This window comes from Betta splendens, chromosome 3 (genome assembly GCF_900634795.4).
Source record: "Betta splendens chromosome 3, fBetSpl5.4, whole genome shotgun sequence".
NCBI classification, from domain to species: Eukaryota; Metazoa; Chordata; class Actinopteri; order Anabantiformes; family Osphronemidae; genus Betta; species Betta splendens.
Genome location: NC_040883.2, coordinates 11,200,833 through 11,227,720, shown reverse-complemented (window position 1 = coordinate 11,227,720; position 26,888 = coordinate 11,200,833). Strand labels below are relative to the sequence as shown.

General features: G+C 45.9%; 1 protein-coding gene across 2 annotated transcripts in view; it reads right to left on the bottom strand.

Annotated features, from left to right (window-relative positions):
- Positions 1-26,888, bottom strand: part of LOC114851733 (MAM domain-containing glycosylphosphatidylinositol anchor protein 1) — a 97,964-nt gene that overhangs the window by 16,276 nt on the left and 54,800 nt on the right. For both annotated transcript variants that reach the window (XM_029143362.3, XM_029143364.3), the window contains exons 6-15: positions 26,468-26,600; positions 19,226-19,495; positions 17,407-17,736; positions 16,923-17,219; positions 12,546-12,812; positions 12,306-12,454; positions 5,874-6,054; positions 5,758-5,781; positions 3,939-4,091; positions 3,668-3,829 (exon numbers count right to left, since the gene is read on the bottom strand). In XM_029143362.3, coding sequence (XP_028999195.1) covers positions 3,668-3,829; positions 3,939-4,091; positions 5,758-5,781; positions 5,874-6,054; positions 12,306-12,454; positions 12,546-12,812; positions 16,923-17,219; positions 17,407-17,736; positions 19,226-19,495; positions 26,468-26,600 — 1,966 coding nt within the window. The remainder of the gene's footprint in view (positions 1-3,667; positions 3,830-3,938; positions 4,092-5,757; positions 5,782-5,873; positions 6,055-12,305; positions 12,455-12,545; positions 12,813-16,922; positions 17,220-17,406; positions 17,737-19,225; positions 19,496-26,467; positions 26,601-26,888) is intronic.

Below are 26,888 nucleotides of genomic sequence, written 5' to 3'. Positions count from 1 at the left end.
ATATGTAGATGCTGTTTGGTTTGTCAATAAAAGAATCTAAAGAGCAGAGCTGGACCCGCAGCTGAGCAACACTGATCTCCACAGAATGTGGAAATAAATGAGGGTATAGATATATTTGGATGAAGCTCTAGGTCAGACTCTGCATGTGGATGACATTTGGGGGAAGATTAAATGTGTGGCTCCCTGGTTGTTCGCTGGATAGTTCTATTTCACACTGACACAGCCACGGAGCTAAAGGACAAGGCAGCAAGGAGAAGGGAGGGAGTGAAAGTCAGACAGAGTAATGGTGCAAAGACGGGGACAGATTTACATGAATCCTTGCTATACTGTACAGTATATGGCTCGTTGCTAAATTAACCTTGGCCAATTAGTTTCCTTTCATTAACATTTTACTGCCACGTGATGCTTGGTTGACATCTTACACACACGTAGAATTACTAAGTCAAGAAAAAACAAGGAAGGAGAATGACATCACTGGAGGCATGAGGTGGTCCAAAGAGCCCCTCCCTCTCTCTGGGTCTGTGAGGTGTAAGTAAATCATTCATCTTCCTAACGATCTCCAGCCAGCTCCTAATTGGAACATTAACCAACCAGCAGTGTCTTATACAAATACGCAGGCAGGAGGCCTCATACAGCGTCCTCCACATGAGCCCCTCCTTCCAGTGCTCATATGCAAAGTACAGTATGTCAACACAGTCCTGTCTTTGAGACGTTAAATCTTCCTCGGACCATGTTCTCGTGGTCATGCTCATTGATTTATAGAATTATGGTTGAAGCTAAGTGCTCAAACTCAAAACCAATTTGTGTAGAAAACATTTAGTGAACACATTCATCTACTCTTTGCAGAGAGCTCAATGAGAGCTCTGCTGCTGTGAATGTCCGGGTGGTGGCCCTGACACAGACACAGACAAAACACCACGCATACATGAACATGAACATGAACATCACATATTGAAAAAGCGTATTGAGCAACTACTTGATTGAATATCTGCTGTGATACCTGGGAATACAATAACAATGCTTCGAGCAGCACAACGCGTGGATGCTTGATGCACCTTCAGCAGCCACAAACCACTGCAGCGCATTCAGGGTCTCCACGGATTAATTACTTTCTAATGCATTTCTGTTGTCACGTTTGCAGCCTCGAGTGTGACTGAATGTGACTGTAGCAGCCTCTCTGTCTGTGGATGGATCATTTCTTTCTCCTCACTGCTGCACATGTGGAAAATATTTGGTTGTACAGTAGCTGCACAGTCAAGTGAAGAGCTTAAACTCTTAGGACCAACATTATCAACAGGAAGTAACTGTGCTGAACAAAACCATGTATCCTGCAATAAAACTAAAGTCTGCTCAGGTTTCCACTGTTTCCAGCCAAGATGCCAGAATGTAGCTGCGCAGATACAGGAGTAATACATTAGAATAGACTACAATGGACTGAGGTAAAGCTGAGCATGTTGCTAGAGAATGCACAGCTCTATCAGGGCTCCTTGTCTGCAGAATCATGAGTGAAGACATACATGCACATTGAGCCCAGACGGTGCAGTGGGTGTGTTTTGTTCTTTTAAATAGACGTAGGCCTGAACCATCTGACTAAATCATGCTCGTGCTCTACATGTATACCTGCTGCTGCTCAGCCTGTGAGCCACACTATGCGTAACTGTGCACACAAAGTATAAACTGCAGCCTGGTTCTGGTCTGTGGAACCAAACAACAAGCCAGTAGACAACTCAGAGACAGGCTTCTAGGCCTGACTGAACCTCGCAACACACTGAACATAATATTTCCCCCTTAATAGGAATAGTAAGTGGCTCCTGTTCTCATTGAACTGTGATAATTCTTCCATAAAACCCATTAGGAGCCTTATTTATAAAACCATACAAGGACATTTGAATAAATCCATACGTGCTTCTGAAGTGGAATTAATCCAGTGGAGCAGCTGGGGTGAACATCAGTATAAGAGGGAGCGTTTATTGTCAGCGCTCGTACATTTCAAAAGACAAACACTTCCTTTCTGTATCTTGTAAGAGATGCTTTTGGCTGTTTGATATGTTCACACATTGTCAGGTCTACAAACCAGCAAACGCAGCATCTGTGGGACGGAAAAGGTGAACTTTTAACGGCATTTCTAAAAACTGCTTTGCGCCCAAGTGCCTAAATGCTTTTAATGTATACGGCCCTGATGACACTTCACAGTACTTTAACTCTATACAATCAAGTGCATTAAAACTAGTTACGGTCCTCCAGCGTGAAGCACCGCCTCCTCCATCCTCTCACCACCTCCCAACATTACCGAGTCGATGGCCTCTCCCGCGGCTCCGGTCTTTTCATCGCTCTCCTTTTTTGCTCACTCCTCCTTTTTCTTGGTCCTTCGCTTTTGTCCTGTTTTCGCTTTCACGTTCTTAATTAACCGTCTTGCTGACCCTCCGTCTTCTGCTTGTGCCGCTCCTCTCACCGACCCCCTGCCTCTCTCATCCGCACCGTGTCTCTTTGAGTCATTAAGAGTCAAACATTGTCTCCCAGGCAGGAGCGTGAGCTCTGCCAAGGTAAGGCAATTAGAGTGACAACAGATTGGAACAGACTGGGAGAACTCCACAGTAAATTGAGAGAGGGCTTGTAACAGAGCTGGGTGTAACTGCTAACAGATTGCATTAATCGCGAGCGAGCTGCGTGTGCCTGATGTGGCGCTGCCTTGTCCCGTTGCTCTGCTGTGAAACGAACTGCACAAAGCACGCGCTCAGGTAAATGCTTCAAAAATGACTCAAAAGAAAAACTAAATAGGGACCATAAGACCAAATAAATACCATGAGTTGCTGTTTTAATGTCTCTGCCACTAGAGGACATTGAAACAAGAGTCTCATCCGCCGATGTTGGGGGTTTAAAGGAAGGTAAATCATTCTGTCACAGACCGGCTGGTGACTGGTATTCCGTGAATTCATCCATCCATCTATTTTGGCTGCTAGTCAATCACAGAGCAAACACAACATGCCAGCTCCACACAGAACGCTGGGCCTTCTTCTAGCGGGACCACAACTTAGAAAACGTACAGAACCTTAGACAAGACGGGGCAAAAAAGTTGCACTGCAGCCCCTTCGCTCCCACACGGACACGAGGACGTGGACGTTTGAGCTCATGTTATTGCAGATTTCATATTCATGCCTGCACATACTGTACAGTGTGTGTGTGTGTGTACACTACAAGATGTATGCATTGGAACTGTGTGACAGAGCATATTATGATGAACAGCTCCACCAAATGACTGATTGTGTCCTGCCACTGCCATAAATCACACACCCACTGCCTCCTTCAGCCACCTCCAAACACACTCTCAGGCAGAAACATACAAACAGAGTTTTTGTAACACGCCTCCCCCTCTTCTTGCTCTCTCTCTCTCTCGCTCTCTGTCTCTCTCTCTCTCTCTCTCTCGCTCTCTCTCTCTCACCTACGCATAAACATACACACACCTACAATCTTGTGTCTGACAAGCTCTACAAGCAAAGGTCAAGCACCGAGTTCAGCTTCTGACAGAAGTTTGGAAATATGAAAACCAAGCTATTACCTAGTGTCAGTACACTCTCCGTGTGCGCTTTTCTGCATCTACGGAGGTTCTAATATCTTCACACGCCATGCGTACGTGTGTAAGTTGTGCACTTGCTGCTGCACTACTCACCGATGTGTTTGCCCTTCATGTGGTAGTAGAAGGCGACGCAGTATGAGATTCTGCCCGAGCCCTTGGGACTCCTGACTGAGGTCACGTTAAAGAGTGGGGACAGTAGACGAGCCTTGTCCCCTGGAATACGTGGCCGCGAGGCTTCGATGTACATGTAGTAGCCTGCAAGCAGAGGCCAAAGTAAGTGCAGTTCAAAGGAAATCACGTGTTTCTACACTTCATTTCATTTTACACTGTACACGCAATTAAACAAGTATCCCCATTTTCTCACCTTCTTTGGTTCCGCTTCGATCTGTCTCGGGCCCCGTGTTCGCGGACCGCTTGGGATTCTGTGTCAGATGGTTCTGCCTTGTCCAGTCAAAGACGTCACTGCGGTCTTGGGAGAAGCCGCAGATTCGCTCGTCCTCAAAACCGCAGACATGGTCTGCGATGAGCGCACGACGGTGTGGAGACAACACAAGACACAAAAACACCTTTGATCAGCGACAACCAGCAGGTGACACAACCCCCCGTGTTCACAGACTTCACAGAAATTAATGCAACGGCTGCGTAGAGGTCTGCGGTAGTCAGGTCTACGTGAGACCAGGCAGTCGGCCAATTACCGACAAAAGCATAGGCAGAGTGTAGGAGGTTCTGTGGAAAGCCTACAAAACACTTTGCACACATTATGCATACTGTATGTTTCTGCATGACTCTACATTCAGATTTTTGTGAAGGTGACCATTATTGGGTCAGGCTGAGTTAAACACACACACCATTTAAAAACCTACTAGGAAGTGTCAGTGTATTAAAGCACATAATGTGTAACACACTGGTTAACCTACACGTCTACGTTTAACATTACTGGTCGTTTTAGAAAGCACAGAACCGGGCAGAACCCTGCTCATCCAGCGTGACTCATTTTAGAGTGTTCTGCATTGAGATACGTATTTATATCAAAGATCCCGTGAGACCTCTGGATCCAGACAGACAGGACGGTGCTGGCCTACCAATCAGATATTGTGGCAGGAGACAAGGAACAGACAGAGGCCTTGGTGGTGGACGAGGCAGCTTTAAGTGACAGCAGTATGAAGAAGGTGAGCTATGCACCAGGACTGGGAGGAGGATACTGGGAGGGAAGGGAGAGTGGAACTCCTGCCACTATGACATACTGTCATAGACGGTATTTACAACACGCTTAATTGGAAACAGACTTTTACGTTCGTCTTCCATTAGTGCGGCTGCAGTGGCTTCTGTCTGTCACCTCCGTGAGCACATGCAGGTCTGCTGAGAAATGAAAATCGAAGCAACCAAGTATCACAACAGCTAATACCGTTCAAAGTGACAGATGCACACACACACACACACACACACACACACACACACACACACACACACACACACACACACTGCAGCGCAGTTACACATGGGTCCCCTCGATGATGGCTCGTGTGCACTTCTTTGTTTCACGGAGCTAATCTATTACCATTCACACCCTGCTCCACTACATACGCTGCTTTCAATTTGCACCGTTGTTCTCGCAGTCTGTTCCAATCTGCTGTTGTTTTAATTGCCTCGCCGTGGTGGAGCCAACTGCCGCTCCTGCCAGAAAAATGCTGTGTCTCTTAATGAAGAAAATAGACAAGATGCAATTGAGTGAGGAAGTGAAATGGGGGGTACTGTAGCAGGAGAGAGGATGAGAGGCAGGGAGAAACGAAGGGTAGGAACGTGGGAGGTGTACAGCATCGTTTTATATGTTTTCGCCAGTCACATCACTTCAACCAGTCTCATATCTTCACCATCACAGCCACTTTTTCATGACATTTTAAATGTCATGGGTCTCCTTCCAGCCATCAGCTGCTCTCTCACATCCTGCCGTTGCCCCTCTCCTCTTCCTAGCAACCAGACTTAATAAAGGCCGAGGCTGGGTCGCGGCAAACTTTGCTTTGCTTTGACAAACCCGTGCTGACATCGCTCGAAGCATACAAGCTAAATTGGCTTTCATCAAAATTCAGCTTGACTTCCAGACCTCACCACCCTGTCACCAATCAGGTCAAAAACAACAAGCTAAAAAAAGTGAGAGGATGGGTGGATGGATAGTTAAGTCTCACCTGATGGCCGTGGATAGGTGTAGGCTGCAAGAAAATCAAATAAGAAATTTATTTGCATTTTAGATACAGTTATAAAAAAAAACATCTGATCAAGATGTAGGTTTGAGGTGTCTCACGCTCTGAATACTGGATGATCCGACTGATGTAGTCCCCCGTGCTGTAGGTGGTGATGGGGGCCAGTCGGACCTCGTAGGACAGTGGAATCTTCAGGTCAGATATGGTGTGGGACATCAGAACGCCGCTGTCTGGTTCCTTACCCTTAAGGTCTATCTGCTTGGATAGCAGGTTCTGCTTGTTCTAGATAGGTGTGGACGCACAAGGAGTGAGGGAATGATGTATAACTGTGCACATAAAGGCAAATACACCAAGTACACAAACCAGGAGATCGTTACAGTAGAATGAACATCGGAAAAGTGCCCAACTTCTCTCCTTCCTACTACCTTTATCTAATACTTTTCACCAATCCGAAGTCACCCAGGTCTGCTGATATAATACTTTTTGTTTCTTTGTGTTATCTCTGCCTGTTTCCCCAGATTCCGTTGTTGAAATTAGGTGCAGGCTTGAAGACAGTCCTGGGAATATACTGTAGCCAAGCAATACACCTCAGGATTTGAGTTGTACATATCTTGAAGCTTTTAATTGCTCATCTTTTATCCAAAACAAATTAAATCAGCTGTCAAATGAGCAATCTGCTACAATTGTTTCTCTTTAAATGCTCTGAATACAAGAGAGACTAGTCAGTCCCAACACATCACATCGTCCCCCACAGATATAGAACTAAATCCAAATACTGGTCCCTGCATACATTTAGAACCAAACACCATGAAATGAATTGACTTTCCGTTAATTACAGTAAAGGTGTGATACAATAATATAAATGGCGATGTTGTTAAACCAGCCCAAAGTCTTGTCATGTTTCTAAGTTAACTCATAAGTGTTTTTTGTTAGCGCTGGTTTTAACGAGGCCATTGCTTCATGGTATTCCACCCACTGAGAGGATCCATTAGCCGTGTATCTGCCTCTGATCCCAGCTACTTAAAGACCTGACAGTGAGCTCCATCTAATGCATTAGGTCAGCCACTTCAACATAACGCCTTAGTACACCCACTGCATGGCATTATCAGGTAATGCATATAGCAGAGGTGTGTGTGTGTGTGTGTGTGTGTGTGTGTGTGTGTGTGTGTGTGTGTGTGTGTGTGTGTGTGTGTGTGTGTAGATAGATGGTGAATTTCTGCAGTTCTGAGCTGCAGTGGGTGACTGTAGACTGTAACAAGCACGTTATATGCATCCAGCCACACTCTCTGTCTAGCACTGAAGTAACTTTTTCTATTTTTGTTCATTTTGGTCAAAAACAAATACATAACAATCATTATTTTATTCAAATATATACATATGTTACGAGATAGAGAGACCTGCATGTGCATCTCCTCCACCTCCACTCCGCTCCTCCTATCCCAAACAGTTTGATAGGTCGCATCCTATAACTTTGCCTATAATTGCATAAGTACAGCATGCTGTGACACTGCCTGTCCTCTGACACTCAAGCTGAAGTGTGCTGTCCCCCCGACGCCTTCTCACCGCCGCCGCATTTCAAACGCACCTACTGTACACCGAGCTGATCATCCCTATTGACAGGACCACGGCGCCTACTGCCCAGGCTGCCAGGAATTTTGGTATGACTCCAATTACCGTGCGATTCCCCACACGGCAGCCACAGCGAGTTGTGCTCAGAAACACACTTGGAATCAAATCCGACCCTCCTTCACCAGGCACCGTGCCACTAATGGCTGTTAAATCTCCTTTTCTCAGTGCCCGTCTGGCTGTTTCCATTTTCAGATGCTCCAACTTTCCACCCTCTCTCGCTGGTCAATCTTTCTCCTATCATGTACCTTGTACATAGGCCTTTCAAGGCTGACTACAAAAAATCCTTTTATTAACTGCACATCATCACACTGAAACATGTGTCATCCAAAATTCCTGCAGCTTTTTCCTATTTGTTGTTTCAGGGCTGCAGTTCCATCATTGGTCTAATCTTGTAATTGCTTTCTAATAACTCTATTCAAATTTGCAACACTGCCGTCATAGCTCACAAATGTCACCTCACACCATATGTCAAGTAGTGTGCATACTATACTGTATACACTCAGTCTAATGTCACTAATGCTCACATTCATCTGTATAAACATTTACACACCGCTCATACAGCATATGCATAATTATGAGTATAGTTCATGTAAAATGCATGAAGTGTGTGTGTTAGGAAAGATGAGTTAATAATGCTGAGAAGCTTTAACAGCTAGAGCAACGAGTGGACAGGGTCTGCACATGCATAGACACACACCAATGCGTGGCACCCAAGAGTGGGTGGAACTAAACTCAAATCATACACACTTATGGAAAGACACAGTGGATCAATGAGGAGCTGAAGCGTGACTCAGAGGAGTTCAGCTTCTCCTGGAGAAGGTAAAAGTCCCTGTCTCCTTACTTCTGTCTCCGTCTGCTTCCTAACTAGGTCAGTGGACACTGTGTGTGTGTGTGTGTGTGTGTGTGTGTGTGTGTGTGTGTGTGTGTGTGTGTGTGTGTGTGTGTGTGTGTGTGTGTGTGTGTGTGTGTGTGTGTGTGTGTGTGTGTGTGAACCAATAGAAGGAGACAGACCAAGTGACAGAAGTGAGTGACTGACATATTTGAGGATGCAGAGAGGTGGATGGCTGATTGAGTGACACGGTCCATCCTCATCTCTCTGACTCTTCAGACACGTGCAGTGGCGTGTGTTTCCGAGTGTGTGTGCTTGTGGCACTGCTGCTTTGAAACAGCTCAGCCAGACAGTATTTTCATCTGTGTCTCCATCAGACTGTCAACAAACAGACAACAAGACAAAGAATATGTGAAAGAGGGTGAGAGCGAGGGAGCAGCCATGAGATGGAAACACAGATGCCGAGTGATGTGTGTGTGTGTGTGTGTGTTATGAAATGTGGACAGACAGCGTGAGAAGAGGCAACACGCCTCAAACAACAAGGAGTGTGAGGTTAATTTTTCTATTATCCTCTATCAGTGGATCTCTTTCATGATGCAGCCAGCAATTAACTGATGTGTGTAAGTCCTCATCTGTGGAAGTGTGTGTGCTGTCTGCATGGATCAGTATCAATACTTAGCCTTTCTTTGAGGCCTTATGAGTGAATACACACATATCTGCACAGCTGCGCTGGATCTCTACATACATTATTCAAACATTTGATTTAATGTACCACTCTAATTCATCATGAATATTTTTAATTTTTCATATATATGATAATAGGTATGTGTGTTTGCACTGGAGTGTTTGTGTGGTTCAGTGTAGGAAGAGCTCGGTGCAGTTCAGATCTGAACCTGGTTATCTGGCGGCTGCACGGCTTCATGGACGCACACAATGCACGGCTTCATAGCTGCAGGCAGGAGACCAGTCAATATAGCAATGAGGTGCAAAGATGGAGAGACGGGAGGACGGAGGTGTGAAGTGAAAGAATAAAAGCAATAGGAAGACACAATATGGATGAATAATACAACCTGACAGAGCAACACATCTTCTAGAAAGCTCTCAGATCTGAGTGCATGCAGCACATGTTCATGCATGGTTAATACTGCATATCACATCAGAATCGCTGATAGCACGGAGCTCCATCAGCACCACCTTTAGGTCCATGACAATACTTTTACAGTGTTACACACCTTTAAAAAGAAATACTACTGCATTAATACATGAATAAATGATAACAAACGTGTAGTTAACAACCCAGTAAATTTTAATGATTTGGCAAGTTTATGAAACTAGATTTCTTCATGTTGTGAAATACATGCCAACATGACTGTTGGAAGGTACCTGCTGATATTCATCACATATCTTAACCTTCAGGGAAAATGATGCCTCTATAAAACTAAATATTGGTTAAACAACAAGACCATTTAGTAAAACCATATGTAACACACAATGTAAACTAAAAAAAGACCAGCCGATTCAACAAAATCATCATTAATTAGTGATGTTAAATAGGGTTTTTAGAAGATCTGAAAACCCTATTTAAAACATTTATTTAAACCCTTTATCTGACAAATAAATAGTCAGGCTTCTATTTTAATAAAAACCCTTCGAAAAACAAAAACCCCTTCTGAAACATGCAGTTCTGTGCCACAGTAACAGACAGACACGTGTTTTTTTGCACCAGTGCACATAAAAACAAGCAACAAAAGGTTCAGGAAAATGAGCATGTGTTAATTATCTGACTCAAACCAAAGTAGTGTTTGAAAAACTACAGGGGTTGAGGTCGTACTGCTACAAGGACACAAGGAGGGTCTGTCAGCTGGGTCAACTCCGGCAGGGGGAGGAAGGAAATCGTAAGAGTAGATTTCACAGCCTGTCAATGGGGGGGGGGACCTTGCAGTCGACCACACAGGAGGCGAGATCTGCACAGGTTAACTCGTGTGCCTTTGAACTAGCGTCTGTATTGTCTGAGACATCCTTTAAACAGGAAAAACAAAGCTTCTGTTTGCAAAAAGTTTCTTTTAAACTGCAGCTAATATACAGGACACGCTTGAAGGTTTCAGGCGTGCGCTCAGAGCTACAGCGCAGCACCACACTGTGGTCTACGTGAACTGATCTGCATCGTCTTATATCCCCCCCGTGTGTGCACGCCTCCCCAGAGACCCCCTGCACCATTTTGTATGTGCTAAAAAGATAGAGTGTCAAGGCGTTAAGAGGATGAGTCGGAGAAAGTGTTGCAGAAATAGATGGCTTGTGAAATTGAGATGGTATTACATTTGAATGTTCTCGTGCGCTATTTAATAGTGAAGAGGGCCGGTGAGAGTTGCTGTTTTTCTTTCATTTGCATCTTATTTCTCTCTTTCACACATTTTCATGTACTTCCCCACTCACATCCACCCTCAGCTATTCTATTTAATTTATTTTTTGTCTCATTTTGGCTGCTGTCTAATGCACGCGTAAAAACACGCAGGTGAAAACCCTGAAATTGAATTAAAGTTTAATGACATTTAAAAAGCCATGAACCGCCACTTAATGCAAGTCATTATCGCAACACTGTCAGCACAACAACTCGCAGCAGCTATTTATGAGTTCTATTTAAGTTCCCATGGTTCACCCAGCATTAAATACCATTAAGCCTGCATTTACAGCACAGAACCTTAAAGCAATGGAAAATATACAGTAAGGGGAGCGAGAGATGGTAGCACAGGTGGAACGAAGGCAGATGAGAGAGGGAGGAAAATGACGGTGGGAGTGAAAGACGAAAAACAAAACCTGAGGATGGGAAAGAGTTTAGAAAGGAGGAAATGCGATCCAGCTAGAGTTTCACGAAGGCCGCTGTTTATTTTCTGTCTCCCTGTAGAGTCTTACTTAATAAGGTAAGCAGCCAACTTTTAAAGTAGGAGGGGAATAAACTATTCACAAAAGCAAGCTGGCAGACCCTGCATTTGCTCACTTCAACTATCTCCCCTTCTCGCTCTCCCACACACCCAACCCCCAACCAGTCGTGTATAATTCACTGTTATCCTCCCTGTCTTGTGACTCAAGGACACAAGTCTATGAATAGATGTTTGAAGCTAAGCTAGGAGGTGGCCTGGGGTTGCTCCCCCATTGAGAGCAAAGGTTTTCAAGTTGAGCTCAGGGTCCTGCTCCATAAAGGCTTTGGCTGCATCAGCAGTAAAGCCAGAGTTTGTAGTACTATAGATGAAGAATATAGACGTTGGCCAGAATACTGACTGATAACATAATGTACATAGCACATTCCTGAGGACATTAGGTTTGATTTTTGGCGCAAGAGTCTGTATTTAAAAGGTTCTCTCAGAGCATGTTTATTCTAAATTAAACTTAGTGACGGCAAGACTAATGTAATACCCTCACAGGGATGTGAAAATGAAGTCACAGAGATGCAGAGTCAATCATCTGAGGACAAGACGAAACATGGAATTACAATCAAACGTTGGAGTCTCTAGACAGAGTTCTGGCTAAAATGAAAGACGCTGGCACCAAAAGCTAGTTACGTTAAACTGCGGTTCCAGAGCCAAGAGTAAACACATTACAGTCCGTTTTCAAGCTCCAAGTTCAAATCTGGCTGTGACAGTGAAGTACTAGCGTGTGGAAAAAAAATTAAAGCATGGTCATGCATTGCAATTACAGTTCTGCAAACTAAAGCAGCCTGTTCTTCACATCTCTGGGGACAACCACAAAGCTGCAAATGAAGTGTTGGGGGATGAATACTGAAGGAGATGGTTTTAAGGAGAATAGGAGGAGAGAAGTGAGAGGAGAGGCTGTGGCATTTCTCATTCAGTGCAGGTCAACATTCCCCAAGCTCATAAGGCCTGGTGTACTCAGGATGCTCACTTCACTACACATGGACTGTGTGTGTGTGTGTCCTTGTCTACACAGGATGCGAGTCTGTTCACTTAAGGTGAGAAATTTGAAGCAGGAAGCAAAGGTGATCCGCGGTTTCGATCGGTGCTGCCCAAGTGTTTGATGATGCACGGCCACACAGCGCTGCACATGTGTGGCGATACTTTACCTTTCTGACGTTGATCCAGTAGCCTATGATCAGGTCTGTGGCCTTTGGCTCCCTCTGTGTCCACTGCAAGTTGTAGGAATAGTTGTTTCCTTTCAGGATCCGGACGGGGTTCGGTGTGTCAAAGTAAAACTCAGCATTGTAAGGTTTCGCTACAGTGAATGGAACAAAAAGAGAATAACGGTCACTGATGAGTGACTCCCACAAATACCCGTAATAACGTGCACATCTTCTTCATCTCACCAGAGACGTTAAACGTGCAAATTGAGGTCCCTGCGCTATTGCTGACTCGGCACTCGTACGAGCCGTTGTTGGTGGGTTCCAGTTTGAACTTCCACTCCGGCGTCTCCTTCAGGTCCGGCTTGTTCCTCTGGATCAGTTCACCGCTGCGGTACCAGCGGATCTCTGTCAGACGTGGCGGGTTGGACCGCAGGATGGTGCATCGCAGGGTCACCATCTGATTGTTCCTGGAGCGTCTGTCCTCAAAGACCGGGCTGACTATAGGAGGGTCTGAGGAGGCAGCAGCAATAACTTAGTTATTACACTGTGACTGTGTAATGACATGATGACAGTACATAATCAATAAGGAATAGCATTTGCTTTATTAGTCACTATGGAAGCCTTGTTGCAATGATTGCATCATCTAAATCAATAATTTAATTACGTAAATTGATTAAACCGTATTGTCTGTTGTGTTTTATACGTTGTCACCTTAATTTAGTTTTAACGTTCTATAATTTATATTGGCATTGTACGTGCAGAAATTAACAATCAACACATGTTTGCAAAAACAGCAGGAGTTTCTGCTTAAGGCAAGTCAACAATATACCAACATTGAGACATTTGCTGATGCGATTCAGCCGCCGGGCTGTTGAGCATCGCTTTTCAGCTCTGTTCTTCTCCAGTGTCGAACACATCAGAATTGTCATTAAACCTCAGCTTTCTTGCACACAACATTAGTTCTGACAAATCATCTGACACTGAACAACTGTTATTGCTACGAGGGATGAGGCGCGATCCCATCCCCGCCGCTAACCTATTCTAACCAGCTGTAATTAACCTGTCAGCGGCGATGTGTGGCTCTGCGGTTAATGACTGACTAGCTGCCGTTGCCCTGGGGTCAACCAAGACACAACACAGCCAAATTACTTTGCCACAAATCAGCAGCCAGCTCGTTCACCCCTGGCTAATGATGTAGATAATAGACAAGATGCTAATGGCGGCATTGCCGTATGTAACGGAGATGAGATCTCTGATGTTAGGGCCCCCGGAGGTGAGGCAGCGTGATTAGAGTCCCTTATGAATCAAGTTTATCAGACACAGATTTGTAATTATAGTGTGATCTATGGTGTGTGTGTAATTTAGACAGATAGGGCTACAGTCAGGGGGAGAGAAGGAGACAGACGTGGGGAGATAACATGAGAAGCGGGGGAGAAGACAGAAATAGAGAGATGCTCTTATTATGCTTGATACAATGTGGGAAGCTCCCGGCAGAATTGAACACCCCAGGAGAGGAGGAAATAATCAGAGCTTCAACAAGGAACTTCCACAATTACAGTGATGTGAATGATAAACTATTTTGATGTTCAAATAACTGAAGTGTCTCTGAACCTTTGGAGCTTAGCACATCACATTAGTTACTATTAAAAGGTCCTAAAGCTAATGTCAGACGAACCAAAAATAATGATGCGGTCTAAACTGGCGCTCTAATAGGATTAGCTGTTAGCTTTCATTAGTTGCTAGCTCCTATTAGCTGTTTGCTATCGTTAGCCGTTAATTACCATTCACTGTTAGCTCCTGTTAGCTATTAGCTACCGTTAGCGCTGAGCTTCTATTAGCTATCATTTGCTGGTAGTTAGCTTTTAGTTACAGTACCATTAGCTGTTAGCTTTCTTTTCTTAGGAACTACCTTTCCAGTCACAGGTCCAGGTTCTACCTCCGTCTAGTGCTGCTGCAGCTGGGTTTTTGCTCAGACGTGCATTTTTAAAGAGACTTTTATTCCCATTGTGCTTTTTAATATTTTATCTATAAAAAATAATACTAAGTGTTAATAGTGTGGTATAGTCACTTTTTATAGACTATAATTTTTGAAAAGATATAACATAAAGCATAGCAGTTATAGTACAGCATAAGAGCTAATTTATATGATCAAGATGGAGAACAAACCAAACCAAGCCAAACCACATCCCTGTTTACCATTCTGGGCGTGCACTTCAGTCAGAGGAATATGAGTAAGCAGCTGCATGCTAACCAGCCTGGAAAGCACCATAACACTCAGCATCTCTGCTTGTATCTAATTCAAGTGTTTTAATGCAGGTGGACGGCACCAACCTGCATTGCTCACAAACTCTCATTTGTATGAGCAAAATGAGCATTTGCTGCAGCGGCGTTGCAACTTTAAGCTACATCCTGCAGCCAAAACACTGTGCAATAAAGATAAGGGAGGGATAATTAGTGTATGGTTACATAGACAGCTCCCTGCTTAAACATACACACATGCATACTGATGGCTATCTGACTTTGGGCACAGGTGGCAAGGGTAAAGAAAAGCAGACAAACAGTGGAGTGATGGGGATAGAAGTCGGACGGAGGGAGTGTGGAGAGGAGGTGCGTAGTGAGCAGTTTATAAATCACTCCGTACCCAGGAGAATGAGCTAGCAACTTATTACAATCTCTCACCTGACCTTAAGTACTCACTTCTACAATTACATTAGTTTCTTAGCAGTAGCTGTCACTCTTTCAACCTGTTTGCTTACTTACTTCTTAAATCTCTGGAGCATTACTCTTTATATTCATATGCTCCTCAAGGTGGACTCAAAGCCCCACACGGCAATGTTTCATAGTCAGGAAACCATAGTCCATGTAAACCTATCATCGCTATCTGTCTTCCTGAATGCAAAATGGATTCCATCCAGGGAATGCAACACTGCCCAAGCCAAACATTTACAGTAGACAAAGAGAAAGTCAATTTATATGAGACAGAGAGAGAGTGTGAGCGTGTGCTGGGGGGAGCAAGGTGGGACGGGGGAGGACGAGCGAGGAAGACAATGAGGAAGACAAATTATGGAGAGAGTGCGGGGTGCACGTGAGAGAGAGGTCGATGATGGAGCATGGGAGGCGGGGAGACAATGAGAGAATGCAGGATGCAGAACGGGAATGACAAGACAGAGAGGGGTCCTCTCCCATGGCCAGCAGTCAGCTGATTGATGATGATGAGAATGGCAATGAGGAAGAACAGCCACCTCTCAGGGAGGGAGAGAGGGGGCCGAGGCGGCATCTGCATACTCGCTTTGTTATATCTGCCATGAATAATGATAGCATCATTCCGTCACGTTGGCAAGCAGCGTTAAATGGAAGGAGGCAAAGCCAAACTCCACAAATAAAAATAAGAGGCACAATCCCGGCTTTTATTCAGTTCCTTCGTCGACTGTTCAACTTTTCTCGCCATCTCCTCCTCTCCATCTGCGCCCCATCTCTAACCCTGCTTCCTCTCTCTTAACCCCCCTTCTCAGTCCTGCATGTACGTGTCTCATCTCTCGGTCCTCCGTCGTCCAGAGTGGGGTGGCCACCTGGTCCATTAATCAGAGTCGGCCGGGGTGGACAGCCCAGCTCACAGAGTGTCGCCCTCACGCATTAGCAAGGCCCATAAATCCGTCCGGGGAGGAGAGAACAAGAAGCCCGGTTGATTCTGCGCTGGGTGGAACCTTTAAATCCTCATCCAATGAATGCATCTGCGATTGTTTATGTCCCTGTGTGTGCTCATCGCCATGATTACATGTAAAAGTTGACCCTTTAACTTGACCCTGCACGCAGAACTGGGAGTGTGTTTAAAGGACTGGATTCCTGTCAGGAACAAGGCAAACAGAGGAGCATGTGTTCTAGTAACTATTAATGAACTAATACATGTTGCAGCTTTTATAAAATCATGGGGTTGCGCTCAAATGTGTTACTCTGTTTTGTATAAGTTATTCAATCATTCAACAAGAAGAGGCAAGAATGTGCAAATTCCTTATTTAAAGACTGAAGACAACTCTCGTATAAACACCAAATGACTCCAAAACTTACATTTCTCTGTTTCTGATTAAAAAAGTTGAGAGCGCTGCAACTCTTGACAGTTTCTACCCTGTGCGGAGTTATTTTATAGAGGCAGACATTTAAACCCGTCTGTGATGTGATGGGTTTGTATCCTCCTGTTCCCAAACAAAAGCAGCGGGATTTCGTTTTGATATACAAAGTATTGGAAATTTATGAAGTGCTGAAACCTTTCAGCACGTACACGCAGCTCTGCCTGAGAAGCAGTTTTATTCCGCTCCACTAGGAAGATGAGAAAGATTGGAATGTGAATATTCGAGGTGATGTATCTGCGTGAAGCATAAATTACATGTGTTCTACGCATTATTCTCTGTCAGCGTCCTGGGATTTACTGTTACTACGTGAAGGCAGACGTCAGAAGAATCACGAGCGGAACAGATGTAAGTTCTAAGTCTAAAGTATTGACTTGATGAGACAAATGGAACCAGTTTCATGCCTGGGTCCTAGTTGTAACTTTTTTTGAAAACCCTCATCTGGACACCGGTGGTGTTGTTCTACGGTAGTTTGACCATTCAGACCCACACTTACACTGCACATTGAGCTGGACCTGTGCCTCCCTGCGTTTGATGTTCAGCCCATTGTACTGCGCAGTCTGGCACCGGTACAGGCCCATCATGTCCCGGCTGACGTTCCGGAGCCTCAGGCGACCGTCGGGCGTCTCCACTGTCGCCGCCCCCGACGGCATCAGCAGGTCCCTCTCTGTGCGTGACCACAGTATGGGAGGACGGGGCTTGCCTTCCACCAAGCACACGAGCTCGGCGTTATCGCCCTCCCGCACGTTGACCACCTGACCTCCGCTCGGAACCGACAGCACCGGTGGAGAGACTGAGACGAGAGGGAAAAAGTGTTGCTGCTACAAAGACAAACAATCCAACCAGTTCCATTACTTTCCCTCTCCATTGGCTGAAGTTGCCAACAAATGTCCTGCTATTCCTCATCCTTTGTGTCCGACAGACATGTGGTGAGACTGTAACAGAGATGCGAAACAAACAGGATGAGAGGAAAAGCTCACCGCTGTTCTGGGAGATGTTGACGTCCACGCGCAGCTCTGGGACCCTGCTGCCTGGGAAGTTCACCACGCAGCTGTAGGTCGCCAGGTCCCTGAACTTCATGTCCACAATCTCCAAGCTGCTGGTGCCGGGGGCCATGTCGGGGTCAGAGCGCAGGAAGATCAGGTTGTCCGAGATGATGACGGGGGCGCCATTCTTGTACCAGGTGTAGTTGACCTTGTCCTGCGGGGTGGCGTCAACGTGACACGACAGCTTGAGGTCGCGACCCATCTGGATGGACTCGCTGTCCTTGTTGGAGTCTGGCGTGATTTGGAAGGTCAGGTTGCCCATTGCTGTGAACGCGAAACGGTTAAATGTATCGCACAGCAGCAACTTGAAAATGAGCAGCCTTCCTTATGTACAGTCAGGTACAATAATCACATGAGGACAAATTAAAGTGATGAAAGAATGAAGAAACTGATTTAGTCATGTGAGCAAAGGAGAATAAGAGAGTAAAAAAGCAATTAAAGAAAAAAGTAGATGGCAGGAAGAGGGAAGCTGAGGGGGCAGCGTGACGAAAAGATACCAAAGGAAAAGCAAATTGAAGAAGAAAATAACAACGAAGACAAAGAGAAGACAAGAGTAAATTGTGAAGGAGGGAGAGACAAAAACGGGGAAGATACAGGGTAAAATAACAGGGGGATGGGGGGGGGGGGGGGGGGGGGGGGAACAAAATCAAGGACAAAGAGTAACTCTCACACTGTCACATTTAATTTTCATTTTCAAAGGCTGTGTTTCCCCAACAGATTTCCAGGCAGCATACAAAGCAGCTCTCTGTTTCCCCACTAAGGGGAGAGGCAGGCGGCGAGGAGGAGGGGGGGGGGGGGGCTCCATTTAAACTCCGCACGAGCTTGTTAACAAGATGCTTGGGTGGAGCCGCGGATGCGAGGCAGTGACCATATGGTTAACACAGCCCTGCAGTTGTTAGCGTGTGTATGCAGGTGACACACACACACACACACACACACCCACACACACACACACACGCGCACACACACACACACACACACACACATGCACACACACACACACACACACACACACACACACACACACACACACACACACACACACACACACACACACACACACACACACACACGCCTCCTTGCGCTCGCTGAGGACGAGTCTCTGTCCTGCCACCTGTGCTGCCGGGACGATGCATTCAGGCCCATTACGCTAACAGGAGACACTCGCTCTCTGCACTCTTAACAGAAGACACTGCCACTAATTGCTTCCACTCCACTCTGACTAATTGGAGTGAATAAAGATGATTAAAGGGGATAAAAATGACCAAGGAAAGGAGAAAGAAAAGCTTCTGTTTTAATATCAGGAGGATTAGAAGAAGAAAAAATCCTTAGCATCTACATCCGCTGTGTGAGCCTGTGTCACAAGCCCAAATTAAAAATCCTACACTGCACTGAATTAGACTAAAGTGATAAAAAACAAATATACTACATGTTCAAAAAGCATTTATATTAAGCTATTTCTCAGGCATTGTATAAAAACAAAAAATTAGAAAAGGTTTTGAAATCGTCCTTTGATCATTGACTTGGATGTTAGAATTCTGGCTTTGCTCAGAGTTTCCATTATTGAGGTAGCCTTAAATTGACGCAGGAAACTGACTGAAAATGAATAAATATGAATGAAAAATGTTGGACTCAGTGCGAATAACATAACCACAGACATAGGCTATCCATTCCAAAACACCCCGGTTCACCACTAAATCTCCCACCTTATGTTCCCTCCCGCCTCGGGGACGCACACATATGCTTAACTCACTCCTGACAACAAGATTGATGTTCTTCCGAGCCGGGTTGCCCACGTTGTTGACAGCTGTGCAGTTGTAGAAGCCAGCGTCAGCCGGCGTGACGGCCCGCAGGATCAGCGTGGGCCCCCGGAGCTGGGCGCTGAGAGGAAGGGGGCCGGGGTACCGCGACCACGTGACGGTGGGGAGGGGGAAACCGGCAATCACCTCGCAGGTGAGGAGCACGTCCTGCCCCGGGTCCACCACCACCGTGTCGTTGACTGACAGCCGGATCATGGGGGGAGCTGAGGGGATGCCACGGGGGAGGGAGGGAGAGAGAGGGAGGACGGGTTAGTCACAGGGCATTTATAGATCAGCGGTAATAAAGTAATAAACAAGTCTGAAAGCATCTAACTCCCAAAATGCAAAGGCCAGACTGTGACCTTTGACCCTGTTAGAACAACAGCTATTAATAATTCATTTCTGGCTGCATGTACAGTAGTGTTGACAAATGTAAACACACAGTTTCGCTGTGTGTTTCTTTAAAGTCCTTTTTCTCACGTCGCCCGTACCTCCGGCGAGCCACTGCATCCATTTCCTGCGACCGACCTAACAGGGAGAGCGCGGGATGACCCGCAACGCGAGCGTGCGAGGCTGTTCACCAGACAGAGATTGATGGAACCCCGGAAGTTTCAAAACACACAAAGAAGGGCAGAGCAGTGGGAGCGAGGGGACGCAAAGCGCAGCGGCAAAGAAACGGATGAGGGAGGAGAGAGCGCGAGACAGGACAGAACAAGGGGCCAAAGAGATATAAATGATCCCGGGGACGGCTCGGAGAGAAACACATCCAGCGACTCCCGGCACAACAGGTCACACAGCGTGTGCCGGCTGCACAATTACCAAATAAGGGCTGGAAATGAAATCCAGACATGATTTCGAGCTTCATATCACAAGGAGCCAATAAGGCAAAGTCAGGCTAACACAACCTGGGTGTCATTTCTTTTGACATAAATCCAATAATGCAGGTTTAGTGTTTTTTTTTATAAACGCAGTTATTATGAGGATAAAAGCTTCTGATACTTTTACCAAAACCCGGATAGAAATGAAGACGTTAAATATTAGAGTAGAGCAAAGAAGAGAAAACAGGTCTTATTGTATATTTTTATATATTTTAGTATTGTAGTGTTTTAAGTTTTAGCTAAACATTAAGCCACTGTTTAAGTAAATGCTGCTGTTGAGCTCCTGGTTGCTCGTCGGCAGTAATAACTGTCTGTGCCGCTAAAGGTCTTTATTGCTTCAGCTCACTGATGATGAAACACCACTTTCACATACTTTACTGCCGCCTCCGATGGAAACTTTCGCAGTTACGAGCCAGTGAAAATGCACCAGATCAAATGATGTAGACGCCAATCCCACCCGACACATCTTGTAATGGCTCCTTGCATATTTTGCCCCGGGGCATAAATGGGGTGACGGAAGGGCAACAGGGAGAGAAATGAGCTTGTGACCAACGTGTCACTGATTCAAATCTTTTTTTTCGGTGCAGCGGGACCCTCATCATGTACAGTGCAACCACATTAGGGTGAAGCCGCCAGGTCCCGGTGTTCCTCACCTGCGCTTGTGCGCTTCAGTTCTCTCGAGCGTAACTGTGCTTTTACTTTTAACAACTAGCAAAAAAAAAAAGAAAGAACAAGCGGATTTAATTATTGTCTGAACGTGCTCAGTCAAGCTTATTTATTAAACTACGCATGTATTTTTCATTAACTGCCATCTCGTGTGGGATGTGTTGTGTTTCATAGCTGTGTGTAACAAATTCTTCTCATATCAGCAGACACACTATTGTGTGACTTCACAGGTCGTTCTGGAGATGAAACGTAAGCAAACAATACACTCGGATATCGAGCGTGATGCACAGTTTTTTCCCCCAATTAGTCTGTATATTAGTTCATTTGCACCATACAGTATGTGCTGAGTGTTTGGAGAATTTATCACCTCTGGCACAGAAACTAAAGAAACACGTCCCAGACACACAAACACACATTAAAGAGCTGCAGCTACGGCAGTAAACACCTATTTTATTTGCCAGTGTGAATTCATTCCAATTCAAAGGATGAAGAAAGATGAAAGAGGCTTACGTTCTCTAATAGGTTTAGATGCTTGTAGAAAATAAACAGATCCAACCTGCGAGCGAGAGCCAGGTGAACGTACAGAGAGCGATGAAAGAGGAGCCTGCAGCGGAGCGCGCCGCCCGCCTCCTGACCAGCTCTACTTTTATTATGCTAATAGCCCCAGGAAATAAAAGAGCTTTGGAAATATTGTGCACCTTCAATATCACCTGCTTGAAAGAGAAAGCATTCATTTGTACACATGAAGTCGACCTATTGACAGATGACAGAGCTAATTTATTATTTAGTTCTGACCGATTCTGAGTCTTGAGGAACCTTCACAGCCTCCGTAAGAAAAAGAAGAAATGCGGACAGTTACTGAACAGCTGCATATTTATGAAATTTCATAATTTATTCTTTAGTTCCTTCTTATTGTTTGAGATTTTAACTCATGTTCATGGTGATGAAGTAACATCATCAACCGTCGATGCTAAAGACACGCTGTCATGATGCAAAGCCGCATGAAGCTGCAAAACATAATTATCACTCACCACAAACTCACACATTCACAGTTAGCGGCTTGTGAACAAGATGACGGCAGCTTTAAAGTAGCGGAAACGACTGTATGCAGAGAACAGGGCGTCTGAAGCTTTTAGCTGCCGTGGAGTTAATCCTCAGCGCGACGGCAGCTCTGCAGAGCAGGAAGCAATTCACTGCTCGCCGTTCATCCTCTCATCCAATCTCGCTTTCAACAGATTGCAATCACCGTAATGAAAGAGGTGGTTCACAGACACACAGGCCGCGTCCTCCCTCACACGGGCGACAATGCGAGCATGCAAACGGCACGCTAACGCGCAGACGTGTCAGCGGCGCAACAGATTCATCAACAGAGAATCACATTCACTGCTGAATCCGCTTGTGTCAAATCACTGCTGCAGTCCGTGCAAAGGAAGCTTGTTGTCGCTCAGTATAAGAGAAGAGAGAGAGGGTCAGAATGCAAACGCAGTGAAGCCTGAGCATCACTGGAAGAACTGTCTCAACGCGACATAATGGAAAAGTATTTTAATTACTGTCAAGACGATTAATCTGGGAAGAATTAAACCTCGTTAAAGCGTGAGGAGCCGGTCAAACGTGAACAGAGCGGCTGGTTGTTTTATTACAGTAACCAACAGATACATGTACACGAGAAATTTCATTCGGGCCTCATCACCAAACTGGGCAAACGCGTAGAACGAGAGTTTAGGGAGAGGAAAGAAATGTCAGCGAGGACGGTGTAAGTAAAGCAAGAGCGGAGGAGCCGAGGGTTTGAGAATTATAGCTTCAATTTCCTGGGGATGCGTGGGTGACGGCAGCGGTGGGATCAGCCGGCGTAATAGGATTTATGTGCAGCACCGCGGTTTACAACCAGGTAACAAATACCTCGCTCTTCCCCCATTCCTTCCCTCTCCGTCAGTTTGTCACCTCTGTATCTTCAATATCTGTCTTTTTACCACCCCTTGTCTCGGTCGCTCCCCCCTCCTCCCCTTTCTCTCTCCCACCATCAAACTCTCGCATCCAGGGCGGTTGGACGTCTGCTCACCTGGGCCTCGCAACAAGTTGATTTGAGGCTACGGGAGGATGCGACTCCATCAGCAGCGTAAAGATGCACAACGAGCCCAGATAATGTCGACATAGATCCAAAGCAAAGTGCAATAACCATGAAGTATCATAACAACGCGATCTGCTAACATTTGTACAGCACAGCTCAAAGTCGCCAAGACTGCTGCTTGTTTGCTGCTCGCTAAAGCAGCCTCTAACCTCATTTGTGATTCCAGAGGGTAAAGGTCTGGAGTCCTGCGTAATAACCATATGAAAAATGATCAGGGCCCTACAGGAAAATTGAATCCTGCCAGTGGTGTGGCTGTTTATTCCCACCGCGGACTGGATGTGAGAGAATGTTAGTGGGGTTTTAGGCGCTGAGCGATGTAGTGACTGGAGTGACAGCACATGAAGGTTTAATAACCACCTGCTAAAGGAGTCCAGCCTCGCTTAGACTGAGGTTTGATGCCTGCCGGTCCTCCACCCTCCAACAGGTGTGATGTCAGCTGCCGCCCATTGATCTTAATGGATTCACCGCGTGGCTCCCGCTCCGCTAGCGTGAGGTTTCACTGGAGCCGGTGTTACAGGAGAAACCGGGGCTCAGCCACTGAACCGATGCTTGGTTAAAACGTGGGTGTTTAAAGGGTCGCTACATTTACTGGGTTTCAACAGGTCAAAGTGAGGAGCAATGAAGACTTTTCCAAGACAGAACGTTTAAAAGCTGACTGAAATCATGTATGTGAAGCACATCACTGTCACTGTCCTGATTATGCAGAACCTTTTATTATCCAGACACCTGGCTGTTTTATGACTGTGATTTAATAACTGGACCTCAGCAGGAGCCCATTACTAGCAAACATTTTGGGACAGATTAATATGATAAAGGTTATAAAGCTCCAATGAACTAAAAAGCTGCCCTATGCTGTGTCTGTGTCTGGTCAAGTGTATAGTACAGCCGGCGGAGGCAGATGGCCGCCCACACTCAGCCTGCTGCTGTGATTTTAACTGGGACAGGGCGATTTCAATCTGGGACCTGTTGATTTACACGTTCGTCAAGTAAAGCATTCAGAGATCAATTTATAATTCCATGCGTGCTCTTGGTGGAGGTCAGTCCCATCCAGTCCTCCACATGCTCCACCCCCCCCCCCCCCCCCCCCCCCCCCCAGCACCAGACCCCCCACCGCTTTAAATAACAGCACAGGCTCCGGAGCTCGGCCTCCTGTTCCTTTTTATGAGAGGCAAAGGAAGAGGATTTGGCAGAACCCCCTCGTCCTTAAATCCCAGCCCGGGATTATGATATAAAAATCAATCAATCCCCTTGTCCCTGCGCGGTGAATCAGCAGCGATGGCGTGACCTAGTTGGATGAATCTAATCTAAGCAGTGACTGATGCCACAAGGACAAAAGGAGCTCGGTGGGAATAATAAAATACGCTCATTAGATAAATATTACAGAGGCCAGCAAACAAAGCGGGGGCTGTGTTTGTTTTCCTCCAGCCTCGTGTCCATCTGTCTGTTCCTCCCCATCGCCGTCCGCTATGTGTCGCTTTCATTTCAAACCTGCTGTCATTTTTGTTATTTGCTCTTTTGTCATTTCAGTGTTAGAATTCTTGTGTTTATGCTCATCTGCTATCTGTGTCTATGTGAAAATTTAAATTCCTAATTCTGTTTTTGTCTTCATTCCCTCTTTGAAGCTGAAAGTTTAGCTTTAAACATAACTGAAAACTGAAAAATCCTAAAGATGATGTTCCTCCATGAACGAGGAGTTGGAGTTATACTCAACATAAACATTGACCCCTTCACGTCCTAATATCCAGTCTTACAGGACAACATCTGAAAGCTGTTATGGTCATATTTACATACAGCTTCTGGACTGAGACTGTGAACAAGGATCCTAAAGTGCTTTCAAGGCCACGTGGGACCTCAGACCCTGGTGAGCGTCAAACAGAATCTCAGAACTACTGAGGTTCTGATTCTTTTTCCTCAGACTTTAACGGAGGCGAGTCCTCTGCTCTCCTCAGAATTAGACCGGCAGCACATTCTCCCCGTTCCCGTCTCCGCTTCCTCTCCTCATCACACACACTGAGCATCCTGCTTCCCCTCCCTCTGCGAGGCTGCGAGGTCCGGACAGATTGGCGGCTCTGGCGAAGCGCCGGCCGGTGTTTCCAGCACCAGGCAGGCGCTCATTGTTGCAGGCGCCGCTGCGCGTCTTTGTTTGTGTGTATCGACTGAAGCACCACAACACAAACGATCGCAGCTGCACTAGATGGATGGAAACCTGCAGAGGAGAACCTGGAACCTGCCACAGATTCTGCTACTGTGACACGTTGGCCCGTTTGGATTCTACCATTAAATGATTTTGGCTCATTACACGACTGCGGAGCGTTGACTTCCTCTTCCTCCGCTCCGTATCTGTGAGCAGCATCGTCTTCCTCGTGCTCACACTAACTTCAAAACACAGTTTGTTCTTCGCCTGTTTCCTCCTTTATCTCCTCCACCTTCAGCTCACTTTAAAAGAGTCCTCGGAAGTTTTATCTCTTATCTGAAAGAGGCCGTGCCGCTCGGCGATAACCTCCCCTTCAGTTCAGCGTCTGTAAATAAACGTCTTTAACACCTGTGGCGTTATCAAACCTGACAAAGCGGTGCCTGCGCCGCTCAGTGTGATGTCATACTGAGGAGAAAGGAAACGTCAGGTAAGAAGGTGGATTTCTGGAAGGCGCATCGCATCTTTGTGAGACATGTGCCATTTCAGATCCCTTCGGATGCTCCGCAGTTGCTTTCGCTGGACCGTCACAGAACCGCGCGTCAGTCCACTCTGCCGGGCCCGTCTGCAGGATTCAACAGAGCTGCCAATCAGAACCCGCCGCCAGGGAAAATGAGCAGCTCCTTGATCGCTTCCAGCTCCTGCCAGTGGGTGAATGTCTGGACACGTGACCCGACGCCCGGCCTGTGTTTAACATGAGGTGGAAAATGGACCAATTTATGTGACACATGAATAAAATGTGACGCTTTACGGGACATTCATGACGCCGCTCAGTCGGGTTTAATAAGCAGTGGGTGGATGTTGAAGCTGCTGTAGTTGAAGTGTCAGATCAGGGCAATAGAAAGAAACAAGAGAATATTTAATCAGGTTCCAGCGATAAAGTCAGAGGAGGCACCGGTGTTTCTACTTCCACACGACGTGTGAGCACAGACTCACAGACAAACTTAACACAAAAATCAAATACAGCTGATTTTTAATATGTAATATGTTGTGTATTCAGCTGCCATTAGTGCAACAAGAAAGAGACAGGAAGAGGAAAATAGCAGTGAACTGGTGAAACACTGCGCACGGAGGCGCCGCAACAAACCCAACAAGGTTGTTAACGGCAACGGTGTTGTCATAACTAACAGAGTTGTGGAGCGGCGGTGGTGTGGAGATGGACGGAGCGGTGTGGAGCCAATTGGAGATAACAGGGAGCGTGACAACTGAATTACAGCTGACGGGCCTGAGATGAGCTCTCAGCAAGAGAAAAACAAGACAGACAGACAATCGGCTCGCCAGGAGGGAGGAGGAGGAGGAGGAGGAGGAGAAAAAAAACAATCGAGCTACTTACTGGTCGCGTTCGTGAGCTTGAACGTCACCGACTTGTCTTCTATGTTGCACACGTTTCGGACGGACACCTGGCAGGTGTAGTCGGCGAAGTCCTTGGGTCGGAGGTTTTTCAGCTTCAGCACCTTGGTCTCACCCTGAAAAGAACAACACAAAACACAAAGATGCTGCAACGCTGCTCCAAACAATGAGTAGATTAAATTGCATGAAGCGGTGGACTTCATCTGGTGAATCATCCCCGGGCATTAAAAAAACAAATCACGATAACTACACACGCCTCAGCTTTCATAAATGATTAAATAACTGGTGTTTTGACCACAGCAGCTTAAACACACAGTCATTTTCATTATCTTTATTACACATCGCGCTGCGTTACATCAGCCAGAGAGCTCTGAGCTTTTTATTTGAGCCTTTTCTAAACTGGG